The 19,121-nt window shown below is 37.8% G+C and overlaps 1 protein-coding gene across 4 annotated transcripts in view; it reads right to left on the bottom strand.

The window, feature by feature from the left end:
• EYA4 (EYA transcriptional coactivator and phosphatase 4) overlaps nt 1–19,121 on the bottom strand; it is a 140,621-nt gene that overhangs the window by 23,998 nt on the left and 97,502 nt on the right. For 3 of the 4 annotated variants that reach the window (XM_077175343.1, XM_077175346.1, XM_077175344.1), the window contains 6 exons: nt 14,782–14,874; nt 9,086–9,152; nt 7,023–7,165; nt 6,738–6,881; nt 5,769–5,848; nt 5,190–5,370 (listed from right to left, as the gene is read on the bottom strand). In XM_077175343.1, the coding sequence (XP_077031458.1) occupies nt 5,190–5,370; nt 5,769–5,848; nt 6,738–6,881; nt 7,023–7,165; nt 9,086–9,152; nt 14,782–14,874 (708 nt within the window). The remainder of the gene's footprint in view (nt 1–5,189; nt 5,371–5,768; nt 5,849–6,737; nt 6,882–7,022; nt 7,166–9,085; nt 9,153–14,781; nt 14,875–19,121) is intronic. The other variant, XM_077175345.1, reaches the window with a different exon arrangement.

The following is a 19,121-nucleotide window of genomic DNA, read 5'->3' as shown; positions in this document are numbered from 1 at the left end:
AGCAGTTAATTTCCCATGTTTTCAGTTCAGCTAGACTTATTTCCAAGTCCTGCTTTACTTTTACCAGAACACACTTTGGCACTAATCCATGATCCAGAACAGCCAGGCAGCCTCCAGTTTCATGTCTTTCTCCCATGTCACCTGCTCTTTAAAGTAAAGTAAAGTTCACTTTTTTCCTTCACCATACCTCAGCCCATAAATTGTCAGAGGAAAGTCATAATATTAAATGCAATATTCCAGTTAGTACCTGAAAGAGCATGAAGTTGCAGTTGCTGTGTTCTGATTGTCTTTCTCTAAGCATGAGGCATTGTGGGCTGTCACAGAGATGTGCTGGGAGGGCCTTTGGCCTGGTATGGCATAGCTCATCTTAACCACACTCAAGTCCATCCCTGACTTACCCATTTAATGAAGCTTAGCATCTTCAGCTTTCAAAACTTCTAGAAATAAATGCAGTTTGGCTAGGTTCCTGAGTGCTAAATGACAAAAAACACCTCCTTCTTAATTTATCCTATTAATAATGATTTGATTTTTCTCCAGAAGAGGAGGAAAGGGTACAGCTTTGATCTGACATCTAGTACAGATTTTGATTCAAGACCGTACTTGAGCTGCCTGTAATTGAGCATTCCCGGGCCATGGGTAATATTTGTTAAAAATGCTCATGATGGCAAATATGCAGTATAAATTAATACTTGGTACAAACATTTCCCAAAAATCATCTAAGATGCATCTGGTTTTGAGTTGGAATCTAATTTTTTTTTTTCATTTTTACTAAAGAGCATCACTGAGTGTCCAGCAGGTGAAGGAGACTGATTTTTCTTCTCTCTTCTGAACTTGCAAGACCACATCTGGAAAAATGTGCAATTTTGGGTCCCCAAGTAGAAGAGAGATACTGTCAGACTGGAGTTAGTCCAGGTGAGGGTCACCATGACAGTGAAGGGGGCTGAGCATTAGTAAAAGAGGTTAAATGACTTTTCATAGAGATATGCAGAGAAAGGACAAGACACACAGGCAGAAATCCCTAAAGAATGGGGAGAGTAGACAGTTCTTGTTGACTCCTCATTTCTATTCCCGGCATGGTGTTGATGTCAGCAAGGTCACAGGAGGCAGGGAAGCAATCAATAGGGATCACATTATCTTGGCTCTTCCCCATAAGAACAGCAAAATGTACTTGGGTAATTACAAATGTATAAGAAGCATCCAAATCAGAATCCCTGTGCAGCAAAAACCTACAATGGCTCCAAAATAAGTTCTGAGTGTGCAAGAGCTCTGTGCAAAAATAGTTTCCTAGATTTTTCTGATCGAGTAGAAAAAATGTACAAAACCAAACCCCCAGAAAGAAAAAGCATAAACTAAGAAAGTGAAGATGAATGTTTACATTCTTACCACAAAAGTCTTCTTATTTATAACACTTCAACACATTACACAAAATCAAGACTCATTTCCACAGTAATGTATTAAAACATCTGTTCTCAATGACTGTGTTTATTCTTATCTACCAAAAATAAAATATAAAAAAATCTCCTCTTCTAAATCTTCTCTGAAATTACCCAACAACTGAAGTAAATAAATCCAATTTTCATTTAGCATTAGCCATTACCAGTTGCTCTAGGCTTCTGCTTGGGACAATGCTGTACAGGATTGCATAATTATCTATTAATCAGTACCGTAACTAATCGCTGTTCCTTGTAAAATCTAGATATCTAAAGCCAACTTTATTTCATTACACTAATCTCTAAATCAGAATGAGCAGCTGTCTCTTACTTGAATGCAAGGTATGCATCTATTTTAGAACTGCAGAAGTCAGTGGTGCTTGTTTTTTTAAACAACTGTAGGCTTAATTGCTTGATTTGCTTTTTACCTACAGCAGTCTAAAGGAGAAACTGCACTTTTCTTATCCTCTGTTTGCTTTAGAAATGAGGTCAATGCTGACAAAATGAAAACTTATTAAAAATTCAGCCCTGTAACATAAAAGAATGTGAGAAATTCTAGTACCAAAGAGTATTGAAAACATTAACATCATGAACAGCTCCTACTGCAGCTTATAATAGACAGAAATTTTCATTACAATGCTTGAAATTTTTTAGCTTTCTCAATATTCAACACATGCCTAATAAATATACCTCATAGCCTCTTCCCACTGGGACTGTGAGCAGTGCCAGTGATCCAAGAGAACAGGAGGAAAATGTTAAAACCAGAATATTGAATGACCTCTTCATCACAGATGTTCTTACACATCCAATACACTTGTCCAATATTAAGCTTTTCATGCTGTGGAGACCTTGCAGCAGCTCCCATTAGAGGACAGGGAATTACAGCACCAAGTTACAAAGGGAATTACACATTACAAATGGAGGTGGTCTTTCATATCTAGGACATTGTTTCCCACCTCTAGTTCAATGATGTGAACATCCTCTCCTCCTTGTTAAAACATGGTTCTATGACTTAAGAAGGAAAAAAAGAGTTTGTGCAGTCTGAATAAAAACCAAATGCTGTCTCCCAGAGAAGATGCAAAGGGTAACTTCATTGTGGGTACCAAATTAAGCTTTGCTGCATCCCAGTAATGGAATGGGAGCTAATATCCTGTGGTGATTTGCCTCCTCTAACCCTGGATATATGATAGCAAGGTGCCTTCACAGGAAGCTTTTATCCAGGCCTATATTCTCTGCTAGAGCTTTATTTGCCCCAGATTAAATGTACTCATGTATTCATCAAATATACTCAAGTGTCCTTATCTCCTGAGACCTCATCTCCCAGTCCATCTGAGCTATCCCTATTTGAGATGAAGTGCCCTAGGAGACACCCATTTATCTCACAAACACTCTGTCATAATGAGTGCATTCTGAAAAATCTTAATGTAAGGCAGACTGAATGCAAGCTTGGAAGATAAGTCCCTGGTTTAAGGAGCTGAGCATTACACAAATGTGGAATGGATGAATTTCTGAGCCTCCTTCATACTTTCCTTATGGATTGACTTTTGTTACATACCTTTACCAGACAGAGCAGCCAGAAGACAGCTCCAACATTACAGGCCTGCTTTTTTTTGCTGACTTGTAGCGTGTTATTGCTTGTCATGAATAGCAGAAAGAGTAAAGTCTATTTCAATTTTCATCTCATTTTCTTTACACAGTCAATAAATAAAATTGTAGCTGTAGCTGTAGTATTAACTCTTGATCTGATGGGGGTTTATTATGCAAATGAGAAATCCTGCACATGCAAATAGTACTAGAGGCTTTGATTGGATATTTGCATTAAAAGCTAGTAGAGATGCCAGAAGAATTAAGTGCCTTGCTGTGTTTAGTCTCAGGTTTTTGTTGGAGTAAGTCTTAAGGACTTGTTTGACAGCAAGTGGACACAGTGAGTGCTAAAGAACTGCAGTATGATCTATGATATCTGAAATTATCTCCCAGACACTGCCCCTCACCAATGGAAATTTATTTTTACTGTGACACAGAAGGGCACAGGCATGTCATGCATTCACAAAGTGGGTGTTTCACTCTCAGCAGAGGGCCACATGATCACTGCAACCCTTCACAGAAGTAAGGAACAGATGGGGGTGGATTTGTTAAACTCAGATGCACAACCTACTTTACAAGAGAACAACTTCATATGCTTAAACAATCCACAACTAAGAAAAACCTTTACTGTTTCACAGATGTGAAGCCTTCAATACTTTTTCAACATGTTCAAACCACTTAAGATTCCTTTTTGTTTGCCAATTCTATTTAATACTAATGGTACTTGTAAAAATACACGATACATTTACACGGCGTTTCTAGGAAACAGATACCTAGGGGAGAAACATGGGAAACTGTCTGATTTTCTCAAATAAGGATATGAAGGACTAACAAAGCAGCAAGTGAAAGTACACAGGACATACACAGTTATCAAAACATGTAACTTGTGACTACACTCCATACTCTTAAAAATTCTTTACCTATGATTTGTGTCTGTTATAGATATCCTCCACCTGTTGAAATTTCACTTGATTTCACATTACCTTTAGCTTCTTCCTAGATTTGCATTCTGAGACTACTGAATAACATTGCACTTTTCATCAAAAATCAAGGGAATATGTATCTCCCTATCACTCTTCCATACCATATCCATATCCATATCCATATCCATATCCATATCCATATCCATATCCATATCCATATCCATATCCATATCCATATCTATATCCATATCCATACCCCACCCCAAACGTACACCCACAAACACATTCACTGTTACATCTTAAAAATCAGCCTGAGGAAAACACCTGGGTAGGAAAAATTTCAACCAATTTAGTTAAAATTCCAGTGTTTTTAGCAAATTCAAGCAGTTTATATTATGTGTGAGTCCTTGCTTATACTTTTCTAAACAGTGTTACCTTTCCTTTGTACAAATTCATTACAATAATAAATTAGTCTTTCTACTGTATTTTTCAATAAGTTGCTGCAGTTGTTAGGAAGATCTATGCAATAAGGTGATTTTGTGATTAAGCAAAAATTCCTCCCCTATTCAGAGCCTAATCAAAAGCCAGTTTGTTAGACTTTTTAGAAATGGCAGACACTGCCCACACTGGTGGGCAGTGAAACTGGTTCCCTTGAAACAGACTGCTCTAAGAGCACTGAAGAAAAATTAAAAACTGCCACTACCCTCCAGGGATGTCCTAGGAATGCAAGTAGCAGCCTACTGTGCTGTGGTGGCTGTGCACAAGAGGGCAGGGCTGGGCAAGCAAAGGGAGCCTCCTCATGTCTCCTGATAATGCTCTTCTTGCAAATTCAGCTATTCCAATACAATTTTTCTTTGTGGTGCTAATAACTAATTTCTCTGTTCTTGGTTACTTAAATTAGTGAATTAGCAAGCATGGCTTGCTAATTTGAATAAAGCCCATGTGCTCTTGAATCAAAAATGGTATCTTGCTTTAAATTCTTCCCAGCAATAATTCAGAATGCATAGGTGGAAACAGCACTGTTCTACTGCCAGTGATACAGAAAACCATCTCAGTCTGCAAAAAGCTTTCTTTAATTGAAAACAAACTGGACAGGTTTCCTAACTAAACAGTAAAAAAAGCTTACTTTGGGTGGTTTACATGACAAAGTTTTCTGAAAGGCACGAACATAAAATATCAATACCCATGCCAGCTGAGTATGGAAATCTTTCCTTTATACAAACAGCAAATAAAATACAAAAATTGTTTTCACCTGAATGTAGATCTGTACCTGGTTGACTAGTCAAGCCAGGGAGAGAGTCCTGTAATTGGTAGGTTGATGATGATGAAGTGCCATCAGCCGTGTTGTTTGAGGTCATATATGCACCATATGTTGATGCTGAATAATACTGTGCATACTGATTTTGGCCAAAAGCTGTGTATGAAGAATAATCCTGAAACAGCAGATGCAGCAGAGCACTCAGTTAAGGACAGTAATGAGTGAATTTTTTCCCATCAAACATTTCTAACTGCACATTCATATGACTTTTGCTAGTACTTTGAAGGCTTCATTTAGTTTTCTTTTTTTGGTTTTTTTTTTTAATTTAAGAATATTTAGTATCTTTAAATTTAAAGATATTTACTAAAAGACTACAGGGAAGCTGCTGAAATATTTAAGTGCTAAAATATGTAACTAGGCTTCCAGTAAGATTTTGATAATTTTCCACAGAAAATAGCATTAAACCACAGTGAGTCTCATTCAACATAACAGATCTAAATTAAAATAACATGCTATCTCTTGAGTTATACAAATGTTTTTGTAACTGGCAAATAAAAATGGTAATATTCATACCTGTTGTGAACTACTGAAGTTTGTAGAATTTGAAACAGAATTGTTTGAATAAATAGTGGATGATGGTGTGAAACTAGAACCTAAAATTAAGAAATACAATTATCTGTGAGAACTTGTTAGTGAATCAAAATAAAATTCTAATTAGAATAATCAATGCTAAGATGTAGAGGAATCAGAACAAAAAAAAAGACTTTTATTTTCCACTAGAAGTATAAAGCACTGTAATAAAGCTTTAAAAGAAATTAAATACTTTCACATTTACAGGCATACATTCTTCTCCACACCATGCAAGGAAGGTATCAGCAGTAAGTCATCTCACCAATTTAGCAACATTTTTCAGTTTGTTGCATTCTCACCTCTTCTCAAACACTGTTTTTCTCTTTTGCCTTCATTTCTAATACTTTAGTGTTATGTTTGCGAAACAAAAACCTTTTCAAAAGACTATACCCGGGTGTTTTTAATCAATCTGTAATGAGGCATGTCCTTGTTTTCAACATAAATCAGATGATTCATATTGCAGTTTGTAATATGCAGAAGATTACCCATTGCATAAGAAACTTAAAAATTATTCAAATAAAACAGGTTATCAATGACCAGAGGGTAATCAGTGAATTATTAACTGAATAGTAAATGAAAGAAGAATTAAGAAGAAATTCTAAAAAATTATGTTAATCCAAGGAGAAACAAGTATCAAATTATGTCAGGAACAATATGTATCAAATTATACTTGGGAACATAAAAAACAAGGAAAAGAGGCTTTTATATATTAGTAAATATAACAAGGGTTCCAGTCCTGCCACTAAAAAAATTAGTGCATTTCACTCCACTAAAAAATCCAAAAGAAGGCTCAAGGAGGGACTGCGTTCCATGCCCAGATCTTGAAGTGACAGATGATCAAAATGACTACACATATGCCTATTAGCACTGGGAAGGACTATGTAGCTTTAAATTGTAGAGGTGGCTACTCACCTGGCATCTGGTAGGAGTAGGGTGTTTGGCCTGGCTGTGGGGTGGAAAACCCTGGGCTGTAACTGAGGCACCCGCTCTGCAGAGGAGATTGGGCCTGCGAGAGCCCACTTTCCGTCTTGATGCCTGGCAACATTACACCCAAATCTGTATAAGAAATTAATTTTCAACTGATTCTTTAAAATATTTTGTTACGGTTGGGAAAACAAAAAAGAGAAAGCAAAAATGGCATTGCAGTCGGCATTGCTTTTATTTGTAGGCAAGGTGAAGTAAGAAGTGGTCCAATACCGTAGGTGGGTAAGCTGTAGGGCTGTCCTGTCTGTGAGTAGGCTGTGTAGACCGCGGGCTGCTGCATTCCCGAATACTGCGCTTGTCCGGCATAGGCAGACATTGTTTGAGCTGCTGGTGTAGAAAGAATGTGCGGATAGGGCCTAAATATCAGGAAAAATAGCATTACTGTGGCAACAAATACTTTGTATGTTGATTCAAGCAATAAAGTAAAGAGAAAGGTTTAAAGATGTCCAAAGGCAGTTCATTATTCTGCCAACTGCTCCTCTTCTGGGATTTATTCCATCCCCCACTGGAATAAGCTGAAAGACACTCCGTCCCACATTCCCCAAGGCACAGTGAATATTTTATGCTGTCCCGTCATTACAATTTAATTCTTAAGCTACCGTGTCCACTTTTAGGTGGGCTGTGTCACTGCTGCATGTCTTTATGTGGATTTAACATCTTTCAGCTGAGATCAGAACGCTTCAATTAGAAAAGCCTCCCCAGGATTTTAATCCAGTGGAGGGAAACTTGGACTGGAAGAATAGAGGAAACACAGAGGTGAATGTTGAAGCTAGTACATTATGTCATCTGTGTAGGTTCTGCTTCAAGAGACATGTAGCCTCTAGCTTCAATGGGAGATGGATTCTACCCATGGAGAGCAGCATAAAAAATACTGACACCAGTACTTTGGTAACCAGATGGGCTTTAAATGTTCGGAAAATATGGGCTAGGAAAATAGAATGGAAATAAAAATGGTCTTTTATTTGTGAACACTGAGGTTTTATAGAGAGATTGAATAAAATCAAGTTTAAATTTTTTGCCCTCCAGAGTTGCAAAAATATACAGAGAAACATTTTTCTTGGATTGTTTTGTAAGTCAAGTAAGACTTTATGGACCAAGAGTTGAATAAACACACTCTGCAGAATTACGCTAACTGAAACCTGGCCATTAAAAGCCATGACTAAATTTCAGATTCCAATTTTTAATTTTTTTTTTCTTTCTAATTAATTCAGTACAGTTGGCAGCATTTAACTATCAGAAAAGGATTACTCATTAATTTAGATGCCAAAAAATTGTAACAGTAGATTGAAAATTCTATTAAACCTTGTAATGTATTTGGCCAAAAGTACCTAATATAGTTTGCCAAAACCTGTTCAAATTGGACGATGGCTCTTACTTCAGGCACCTAGTTTCTGTATTAATAAATTTGGGCTACCATCATAAGATTGCAAATTGATTAAAAAAAAAACAAACTTGAAAGAGCTTAATTGGCTATTGAATCTTTAGATTCAATGTTTTCTCTGTACCAAAGTGACACTGATAGCTGTATCAAATAAATGGAAACAAACAGATGGCATACTGGAATCAAGAACCCTTGTGCACAGGACAAGCAAACTAATATACTGCCAACTGCAGCAGTTTCATACATCTTTAGTGTTTCTTCCTAAAGTTCCCACTCCTGGATTTGTGTGATTGCCCAAGAGTCAGTTGCCCCCACCAAAAAAAAAAGCACGAAGAAATTTTTTTATTTCTAACAACATCCGTTGGCTTAAAAATAATAAGATTAAAAGCTAATCCAATTTATTTGATTTTTAAATCTTATGATATCGGAGAGGGACAAGGAAAGGGTGGTTCATGATTGTGGAATGTTTGGAAGCGTTTGGCAATGCTGGCCTTGGAAGGGTCAGGGACAGGGTTACCCCCCAGTATGCAACTTGTGCATGCAATTGTGATTTCTATATATAAACTGACTTCTCCAAAATATATCTGTATATATTCCCTGCACATGCTGTTAAAATGCTGATGTCTGAGAATTCAACAGTCTGATTATTTTACTTCTGTTTGTGTGCTGATATTCAAGGGTGTTTCTTGTGCAGCAATACTGCACGAAGCAGGATCTTACTCTGTAGACACACGAGGAAAAAAAAGTTGGAGAGGGAGCCAGTACCGGAGCCAGTACCGTGGCTTAAGAATTTTCCTTTTTCTCTGTTTCTCCTGCTGAACACTTGTTTGCAACAAACCACAAAACTGCCCACAGCCAAGGTCTATGAAAGACTAGAAGAGGTGCAGACACTAACTTGGAGGGATATATCTGTGGAGAGTACTGGTGCGCTGATCTGGGACTGTAGCCACTACTTGTTATTACTGCAAAACAGAAAACAAGAGTACAGCAGTTAGAAACACCATGAGACCCACACAGCCACACAGTGTGAACTAAAGCAGAAACATTATAACAGAGAAGCCTATTGAAATGGACAGCTTTTCAAGGAAGCGGATGTCACCAGAACCACAATATCTTAAAAAAAAAATTAAAAACTTCCAAATCTTTTGCTGTTGTGCAGAACTCTTTAGTTAGCATGGGTGTGTCACGCTTTCTCAACTTGACTTACACATTTCTGAGTATATTGCAGAGGCATGTATTTCATACATCACCACACACTGTAGATCTTTCAAATTTGCAAGTTGTATTAAAAGGGGTAGTTAAAATGAATCTTGGGATCTAACATATTTCATGGGATTGAAGTAACATACACATACCTTTATAGTCTCACATTAACAAGAAGCTCAATTTAGGAAAACCATGTTTTATATGGTTGTGACTAATTTTAGTTAGCTTAGGTGATGGAAGATACTGGATTGAGCACTAGAAAGCAACTACCATTCTTTAAAAAGAGGACAATTAGAATATAACCCCTAACAACAGCATTTTTATTCTAAAGTATGCATACAGTCCTGTTCAGTAGCCATCCAAATGGTGTGTATCTTTACTATTCACAGCTGCATTCTCCAAGAAAGCTAACAGAACAATAGTCATAACCCATTAAAATTTCATCCAGAAGCAGCGCTCACACTGGATTAATTCCAAGTGTTTGGAAGTTTCCCTTTCCTTTAGCCATCTGTCTTGACTAAGACAAATGTATTCCAAATATATGTACTCTAAAGTGTTGAACCAATCCCTTCAGAGCAAATCCATACTGGGCAAACATACAGAGTGTCTTTATTAGGCCATCTGCTGTTCATTCACTTTTCAAAAGATTAAAGTAGTACACAATGAAGCACTGGAATTTCTTTAGTCTAATCAATCATAGTTGTACTTCAAAGTGTACCCTCTTCCTGAGTTATTCATAATGGTAGTAGAAATGAACATTCTGAATTTTATAAGTGACAAATAGGTTTAGGTTCCTAACTATTTTATGAAACATGATACATTTCTACATCCAGCCCTAATTAATGTCTCTCAGATCTACTGCTTTGAACACACAGAGAACTTCATATTTTTAAAGATAGTTCAAATGCATTTAGAATGTGTGGAACTTAAAAGGAAAATACAGTAGAAGAAAAACAATTAACTTCTTTCTAAAATGTGCAGTTAAGTGTGGCTTGAAAGTAAAGAATTGGATAATGACTTTTAAAACATGTGCCATTAGATTTCATAAAAGAGTCGCTGGTTGAAAAGTTATTGAGGGTTTGCCTGTAATGGAAATCTGATAAATTTCATTGTGTGTGGATATTGTTTTTGAGGGGTTTTTTGAGAATGCCTTTCTGTGGTTTAGAGCAATCTGCTACATGTGCAGGCAGCTATTCCCAGAGTCAGACAAACCTATAGCTGTTTCTATCAATGTAACTGGTTCATAGAACTCCAAAGAATGCTCTTGGTTATTTCAGGGTTGATGAGTAATTAATCTTCCCTGTTGTAGCTCTGTGACCTTTCTAAAGACAAGCAATAGCAGGAGAGTGACCTTGGTGGTTCTCAGGGCAAGGAACTTTTGTGATCCATTATCGGCTTATTGGATCATTTTAGCCATATTTCTTCACTTTTTGTCCCATCATTTGCTGGATGAGAGATCAATCAATTAATCACTTTGCTTAAAGCACATTTACCATGCCACTCCACCTTATGTAAACTGCAAAAAAAAATTAATTACTATAAATTTAAATCACTTGAGCTATCAAAACCTAATAATTTTCAGCAAAAACTGTCCTGCCTGCCTTTTCATTCTTTCTGCATATACCTTATTTTTAAAATTCAGACAAGAAAATAAAATACTTTTGGAATGTGTCTGGTTTTAAATTTCCTTGTTTTTATACCCAGTTTTCCCTGATGATCCAGTTGTAAGGAAGAGAAAGAGGCAAGACTAAAAAATCCATTCTTTTCACTGTTTATCTGTAGCTTGTCCCTGCAATTTGTCCACTACAAACAGAGATGTTTGAGAAACATTTCAGGGTGTAAGGCCTATCAGAAGAGAACACTGTGACCGAGTGGAGCCTGCAGACCACACCTGTATTCTCACAGATGAAACTGCTAATTCTAAGGGTTATCAAACTTTAACAACTTTGGCTGCTGGATACCCTCCTGACATCCCTTCTCTGAGGACTGCTGGCAGTGGAGGAGCTGGTGGAGGCAGGGTCTTATGGGTTTTGTGGTCCTTTATATAGGCATTATATGAACGGGGCTAAATGCTCTTTTGTGGTGTTTATGTTAAAAAACAAAACAAAAAAAACCCAAAATTGTTTCTTCTCTGAAAAACTCAAATATTCTTAGGACCTCAGTACTTGAAATTACCAGAGGAATGCCCTTCAGGGCAGGTATAAGACCCTTGATCTCTCCAGTTCCCATTAATGTTGTTTCACAGAGGGGGCAAGCTGACAGCCAGCTCTTACCAGTTACTCTCTTAGTTCAAATGGCCAAGGTGGTTGTGGAGGATTTAAATGATCATTAGCTGTTTTAATAGCATGTGTTCGGTTCAGTATATTAATATGGGCTGGAGTTTTGTATATTTTCATTATGTATCTGAAAAATTCTGTGCAAAAAGGTTAGGTTAAAAGGACCTCATTTAAGTAACATCACTATTTCTATGCACAAAGGAACCAAATGTAGGTCAAACAGCAGTGACATTCCTTAAGTTCACCTTCATAGCCTTCAGAAATTGTTTTCTATACCTATACACTGTATTCTATACCCTGTGTGTAATAAATACTAAGTAAAAACAATGAGACCATCAAATACCTCTCTCTCCACTCCACTAAAATGATAAAACAGTTCTCAATCAATCCACAGTTGCAAGCAATATATACACAGTATTACAGTACAGCAGCTGCAACAAATTCTCAGTGCATGGAACTCTCAGTTAAGGGCTGTGCACCTCTCCCAGCCCTGTGAATGCCCACCCCAGTGGGAGCGTGCTGCAGAATCACAGAGCTGCAAACTGAGGACACTAATTACCAACTGCTGCTCTTTGAAGAAGGAGGAGGAGGAGGAAGGGGGGTGCACAATGGGACTGCTCACCTGGCTAACCCATGCCCAGAGGCACAGGATCTCCCAGGGGCAGCTCTCCAGCACAGCGGAACAGGGCCCTGAGCATGAGCTGCAACTCATGGGCTGCACCTCTGAACAGGGCCTTGCCAATCCCAGGAGAGCTGCCACTCTAAATTCAAGAGATCTGTGTGCTTTATCTTTTCAATCAACAGTTCACAGAAGCAGTTTTCTGTGGAGTCTAATCTGTCTCTTCTGTCCTATACCTGACACAATCTCTTTGACCATCACTTACAGTGGTCATTAGGGACAAAGATGACTGCTTTACACCCCACATGGCTTGTTGAGCCTTCTGCTCAGTTCCAGGACAGGTCACGTGTTTTGACTGCTCTTGGAGCAGGGAAAATCAATTTTAATGGGTAGAGTGTTTGAAGGAGAGGATTTCTGCATGGCAGACTCTCACATGCATCTCAGCACCAGGAGTTCACTTTTCATAGCCTTCTGAAAAGGCTCATTTCGTAAAATACAGAGAAGTGCTGGCATCATGACTTTGCCATGGTTGGGAGTAACACATATATAACACATATATGTCCCTCAGTGCTCAGTGTTGGGCTCTGCTACACAATTTTCAGTCACAGGTGACTCGTTTGAAACAACATCTGTCTACTAGTCAGCATTTACTGGTTTTGGCAACCCACTAAACTTCCCAACTAACCAGTTAGACTAAAAACACAGAGAAATCCTAGTGTTGCTAAGTTTCTACTGCTCTTTAACACTTCTCCCATAAAATTAGAGGGAAAAAATGGTCTGATTTTGGAGTACAAGTAAAAGGCAAGCACAGAAGTAACACATTCAATCTTTATGAAAGGCCGAGTGCATTATCAGGGCAGCTCTGCGTCTCGCTCTGATGATGAAGACTGCACATCACCCAGACAGGCAGACTATTGATTTCCCACTGAGAATGACTGTACTCATTTACTGCTTGAGTTTGTGCACTAAACTGAGAATCAGGTTCGTATTTCTTTTGAGTACGCAGGTGGCTAACAGGCAAAAAAGGATTATGCAAGGCTCAAATTCCTGCCTTTTTTTAGATCTTTTTTTTTTTTTTTTTTGAGGCACCAACTTTCCAAACATCCAAAGTGTAGAGATCTCAAGACTTCTTTTGAAGTCAGTGGAAGCTGATGGCTGAGTGGCACCTGGGGAAATCAAGCTGTTACTTAGTTATCTAAACCTGAGCTGAAGGCTGCAATTCTTGGCACTCCAATATTGCCTTAGCCATAGAATAAAACTCAGCTGCCTTAAATACATGGCAGAAGCCGATAAAACATCACCAACAATGAAAAAATCCTATACAGAATTGGATATTTTATGATCTGTAATAATTACTAATAAATTTTTAGCATTGAGTGAAAACAGAGCAAAAAAGAAAAGCTAAATATTTGCCCAGACTGTTTAATTTTTATGGAACTTTTTAGCCTTTAGGCTGAGGTTCCTCTCAGTATAATTATAATGAGAACAATGAAAATCAAAATCAAAATTTTCTAATCAGAAATCGTAAATACTTTAAAACTCACAAAATACCTTTTCTTCAGACACTAAATTAGTTATAAATACTTTTCTGAATAATTAACTTTTGGGTTTAACTGATGGCTAAAAGACAATTCCAAAACCTGATTAAAAATATTAATTACACAGAAACATTGTGATTTCCAAAATATTTTAAATAAGGCTTGACTACCTAAGTCTACCAAAGTAACCGTAGCATCAGTGTGGAGTGGTGATTCATGGCTTTGGTGTTTTGTTTCAGTCAGGCCATTACTGAACTCTTATTTCCAGATGCAAAACTTTGTCTTCCTCCTCTCCTTTTTAATATTATTATTAGCAGGATGCAACTTAATGATTAGAAGGCTGATTATCTGTACTTTTCCACAGTTCATCACATTTTAATAATTTCTACTTAAATCACTGTTTGATTTTTTTGAGAAGTAATTGAATCCTATTATTCTTTAAAGTAAAACCATTTTCTTGGAAAGAAAGTAGCTCATCTCAGTGGAAAGAGACTAACATGGCAATCTGGTCAGTGTTTAAAGTAACACACTGCTAATAGGAATAAAAGGATTAACACTGAGGTATAAACCTTAAGATTTGAAACTGCTCCAATTAGCATGGCTGTTACAAATACAATCCCATTTTTTCCCCTAATATCATACAAGACTAATGCTGAGAAAAAAGATCTACAGTACCATAATAACAGTATTATTTTGAGGCTTTTGCAAATACCAGTGGTCTAAGGCATCATTATTAGGCATTCTTTACGATCACACCTCACATAAATTGCTGAGTTTCACAAAAATGAAAAATCTATTATTATTTGTACTATTATTATTATTAGGTATAAAATACTATAATATTTTATAGTAGCTTTGTAAAGATTGCTTCCATGCAAATGTTCATTAGTGATGGTTATTAAATGCTGCATTAATGTGCATCTAACAAAACATCATTTTATTATGGCTTTACCTGACCCAGTAAAAGTGTCAAGCGATGCATCTCCAGTTGTTGTTGCTGTTTCACTGTTGTTCATGGGTTCTGTTTTGACTGCAAGAAGAGACACTACATAGAAGAATAAGTAGACATGAGATTTTACTTCTAGATTTGTACTGGAGTCCTCATGCCAGTCTCACTAGTGGTAGTCCAGCTCAAACAAGCCCACGTGCAACAGCTTCAACCTTTGCTCTAGCACCATACCGAGACAATTGACAGGAATCTGACAGGAATGCCCATTTATCTACACAGCTCTGTACCTGTGCATTCATCCAGCTGTTGGTTTTATCAACTGGAATATCTTTGGGGGAGATTTCACCATAAATTTGATTGATTCTAACAATATCCTAAGAGTAGCATAGAGGAAGGAAACATTAGCTGTCAAGGGATGTAGCACATAACAAAAATAGTTTTGCCTGACAAGTAAAACAATTATAATACAGTTTCATGAAAATACAAAAGGAAATTACTTTCACAGTGCCAGCATGTTACCTTTCCCCTTCCCCTTTTGCAGTCTGTGGGGGTCTTTTTGAGTTAGGCCACCAACAAGCAATTTTTCATAACTGAAGAGAGAAGTTTGAAAGAAAAAAAAGCCAAAGAACTAGAGTAGGACACAAATGACAGCCATGACAAGTCAGCTTCTTAATCAGAGGTTACCAAACAGTTTAGTCTACTCTGAACTCAAATTTATTTCTTAGGGATCATCATGCAGTCTTACCAAGCTGTAACTGAAAGCACAAAAAGCACCACAGAAGCAATACAGATTTCTGTAATTAAGTATGTTACCTGGACAGAGCATTTGGCATGGATTTTTGTAATGGAATTTGGGAACCATCTATCCAGTTGATGTGGTAAGAAACAGCAGTAGAGAATGTGCTGCAGCTCCTATTAGCCTGTCTGACTGGCAAATGTGGAGGCCTCAACATATTAACACAATTTCTTCATGAAGGGCTGGGCATGGACACTCATCACATGCTTCTAGATATCACAGGCTGGTGCCCAGGGCCACAGAGTGAAGAGGCAATGAAGACCTGCACAAGTAACCACCACAGTGGCCTGCCAGGTATCCAAATTCCAAGGGCACAGCCTGGGATTTGTGAAGAAGCCTTTGCTGTGACAGCCAGCCTGGCAGAGCCCCCTAGCAGGTCTAACATAGGCCAAGGAGAGGCGTTCTCTGCCAGCTCGTTACCTGATGCCTCTGAGAGGTCTCAGCTAAGCTGACCAAAGCTCTCATCTGTCAACATCACTGCAGCCACGTTTGACTGCACTGGCAACAGCAAGGGAAAGGGGGGAATTTCATGTCCTGAGCTGGCAATGTATTTAAAAACTGTGGCACGGATTCAAGTCACCTAAATCAAGCGTATAAAAAGTGCCCACTGATCTCCCTTTATGTTTAACTGAGACAGAGAGGTGCTTCCAGAGGCTGATTCCAAGTATGACCTGAGCTGCCCTCAAGCCCACCAACCCTCATACAGTCTGCAGAGGAAAAGGCAGTGCATGAGATAAATAAAGGATTTAGTTTCCTCATGGGAAAAATGTTCAGGACAACACCTACAGACCCATTTTATTCTGCCCTGTGTCTGTGAGCACCATGAGCTGTTCATTAGAAATTGCACAGCTACCAGTAAAGCTGCCTGTGACAAGCCCTGTGTGAGCTACCTCTCCAACAAAATCACATCTCATTTGCACTCACACTGCCCAGTGGATCTTACTTCAGGAAGTCACATGGGATGCTGTTGATGCCTACAACTGTACAAGTGACCTGGGCTGAAGTCAGAGGGACACCTGTTTGGATCAAGCAGGAGAAATTGGGATGCATTTGTCTCTGTGACTGCTAGAGTGCCCTGCAGCATTACCGGTGCCAAACAAACCAAGTAGCACCTTCTGGTTTCAGTCATACAGTTGTATCTTTCCATCTGCTGTCTCAGATTAAAAGATTTTTGAATGTGTGTCTTTTGAATGTAAACTTATTTTCATTATTGTTTCTCTTTCATAAAACTACCATAAATAGTAGTTAAAACTACTAAATAGTCTCCCTGCAAGCAGTGGGATATTAATTCAATATGGAATCATTAGGGAAGAATTTTAGCCACGTTTTTGCAAGCTGTTATGCACTCCTCATTTTGCTAGCTATTATCTTTTCAATTAAAAAAAAAAATAAGCTGTGACAAAAACAACCCAAAATGAAAAAAAGTAATTCTTAAGAGCAATAGAGTAATGAGTCATTCCCATTTCTATAATTATTTGAGAAGGATGTGATTTTATTTTCATCATATCAATAAAACACATATCAAGAAAAAGTTCAAGGGCCATTTGTCACAAAATGATGGTTTCCATTAAACCTCTCAGTCACATGGAACGTGTATGGTTGCCTGAAGTATCAAAAGTATGTAAATTAATTTATTTGCTGATTACTACATACGGATGCCTCTATGCACTTCTGCAAAGTCTGGACATCTACCTACAAGAAAAAAAAGTACTTTTTAGTACCTTTATCTCTTTCTGCCTAAGAAGGTATTTCACTATTATACATAGTCAGCCACAAATGTTCAGTACTGCATCCAAGAAGACAGTATGTGTTTAACTGTTATATTTAACAAAAACGTCAGTCATTAATTGAAATGTTTACTTTAGAATTGTGTCTAAATTCTGGTCAATGCCAGCTGCACTGCACTGCCATCAGCATGAATAGACACAATCTTTTTTCTTTCCCTGTCAAGAAAATAATCTAAAATAAAAGAAACTCTCTCCTATACTTAACTTGAGGAAAAACATTATATTGGCACTGAGTTTTGTTGGAAAATACCTATAGAAATTGTTTTTATATGTGCTTGACTTTAAACAGTTCTGCTTTTTTGCATTCAGATTTCATGACAGTAAGGAATTCATCAAGGTCCTTTCTCAGTGTAGCTGGAAATTTTTACTACTACCTATTTTTCTTTATGCTGTATGTCATTAAATATAGAAGAGAAAAAGCATAAAGCTAACTAAGGAAAAAGAAAATATTCTAACATCAGTTTAAGAGAACTAATTTTTTTTTTTGTTTAATGTATTAAAAGAGTGAAAATAAAATAAAAAGCAACCTCTAACTGGAAATACATTTGAGTGTTGCTAGCAGTGAAGACTGCCCATGTTCTGCTTTCAGATGGGATGGAGCAAGCAGCTGCATGCTGCTTAGTTGCCAACTGGGCTTAGACCATGACAACACAGTGACAGAGCAGAGCTACAAACATCATCAGGTGCTGGGGCACGTGGTGTACAAGGAGACCCAAGAAGCTGGGCTTGTTCTGTCCCAGGAAGAGGAGGCTGAGGGGAGAGCTAATTGCTGCCTGCAGCTATCTAATGGGAAGGTGCAAAGATGATAAAGAACAAAGGCACACTCACCTCAAAAGGTGCCCTGGGAAACAACAGGTGGGAACAGACACAAGCTGCACTAAGGGAAAAATCCAATTAGATGTAGGAGGAAAATTCAATGCTGCCTTGAGCGACGTGATCTAACAGTGATGTTGGCTCTGCTCTGAGCAGTTCTTGGCCCAAATGGCCTCCAGGGATCTCATCCAAACTTCATTATTTTAAGGCTAACTCAGAATACAGCTCCCAACAAGCAACAGCTTCTACAACAGACCTTGATGAAAGGACTTAGCAGATCAAAATGACTGCTATTCTGTGACCACTTTTTTATTTTCTCTAAAGCATTCCTCTATGTTAAGGACTGAAAACTAATGCAGAGTTTTAGGGGCAAGAGGTGCTAATACTATGCATGAAGGAGGACAAGAAAGTGCAACTGAAGTTACAGCAAACAAATCTGATTTTAAAAGCTCGTGTAGAACAATAAACCACGCAGCTTGTCATAGGAATGACTTTCCTCTTTCTTTTAGCAGGCCTTAAGGGTTTTCCTGGGAATATACTCAACCAGAAGCACAATTCTAAATAGTCTACTGCCTATGGAAAATCTAACACATTGTATTTCCTCACTACTCATAATTAGTACTTTAATTGTTACCTTCCACATTTACCTGAACATGCTGAACAGTTAAAAGAGGTGACAGTTTAAGTTATCTCAGTCTTCCTTAAACTTAAAATCTTGTAATTCAGCAGCAGCATTCACATGGAAAAACTTATTCTAGTGCAAATGATCTTTTGTGCTCAAGTCAACTTTTTTTTTTTTGGTAAATTTTCTTTGCATATATGTTTTATGAATGGCAAGCTGATTCTGAGGGATTTTTTAAAAGGACAAGTTTTTGAAGTCTTCCTAACTTTAGTACAAACCTGCACAACTTAAGCACATTTGTAATGACTAGAAACCTAGTGAGGCA

The sequence above is a fragment of the Agelaius phoeniceus genome, chromosome 3 (genome assembly GCF_051311805.1).
Source record: "Agelaius phoeniceus isolate bAgePho1 chromosome 3, bAgePho1.hap1, whole genome shotgun sequence".
NCBI lineage: Eukaryota > Metazoa > Chordata > Aves > Passeriformes > Icteridae > Agelaius > Agelaius phoeniceus.
The sequence above is the reverse complement of the archived record's forward strand: the minus strand, read 5'-3'. Positions and strand labels throughout refer to the sequence as shown.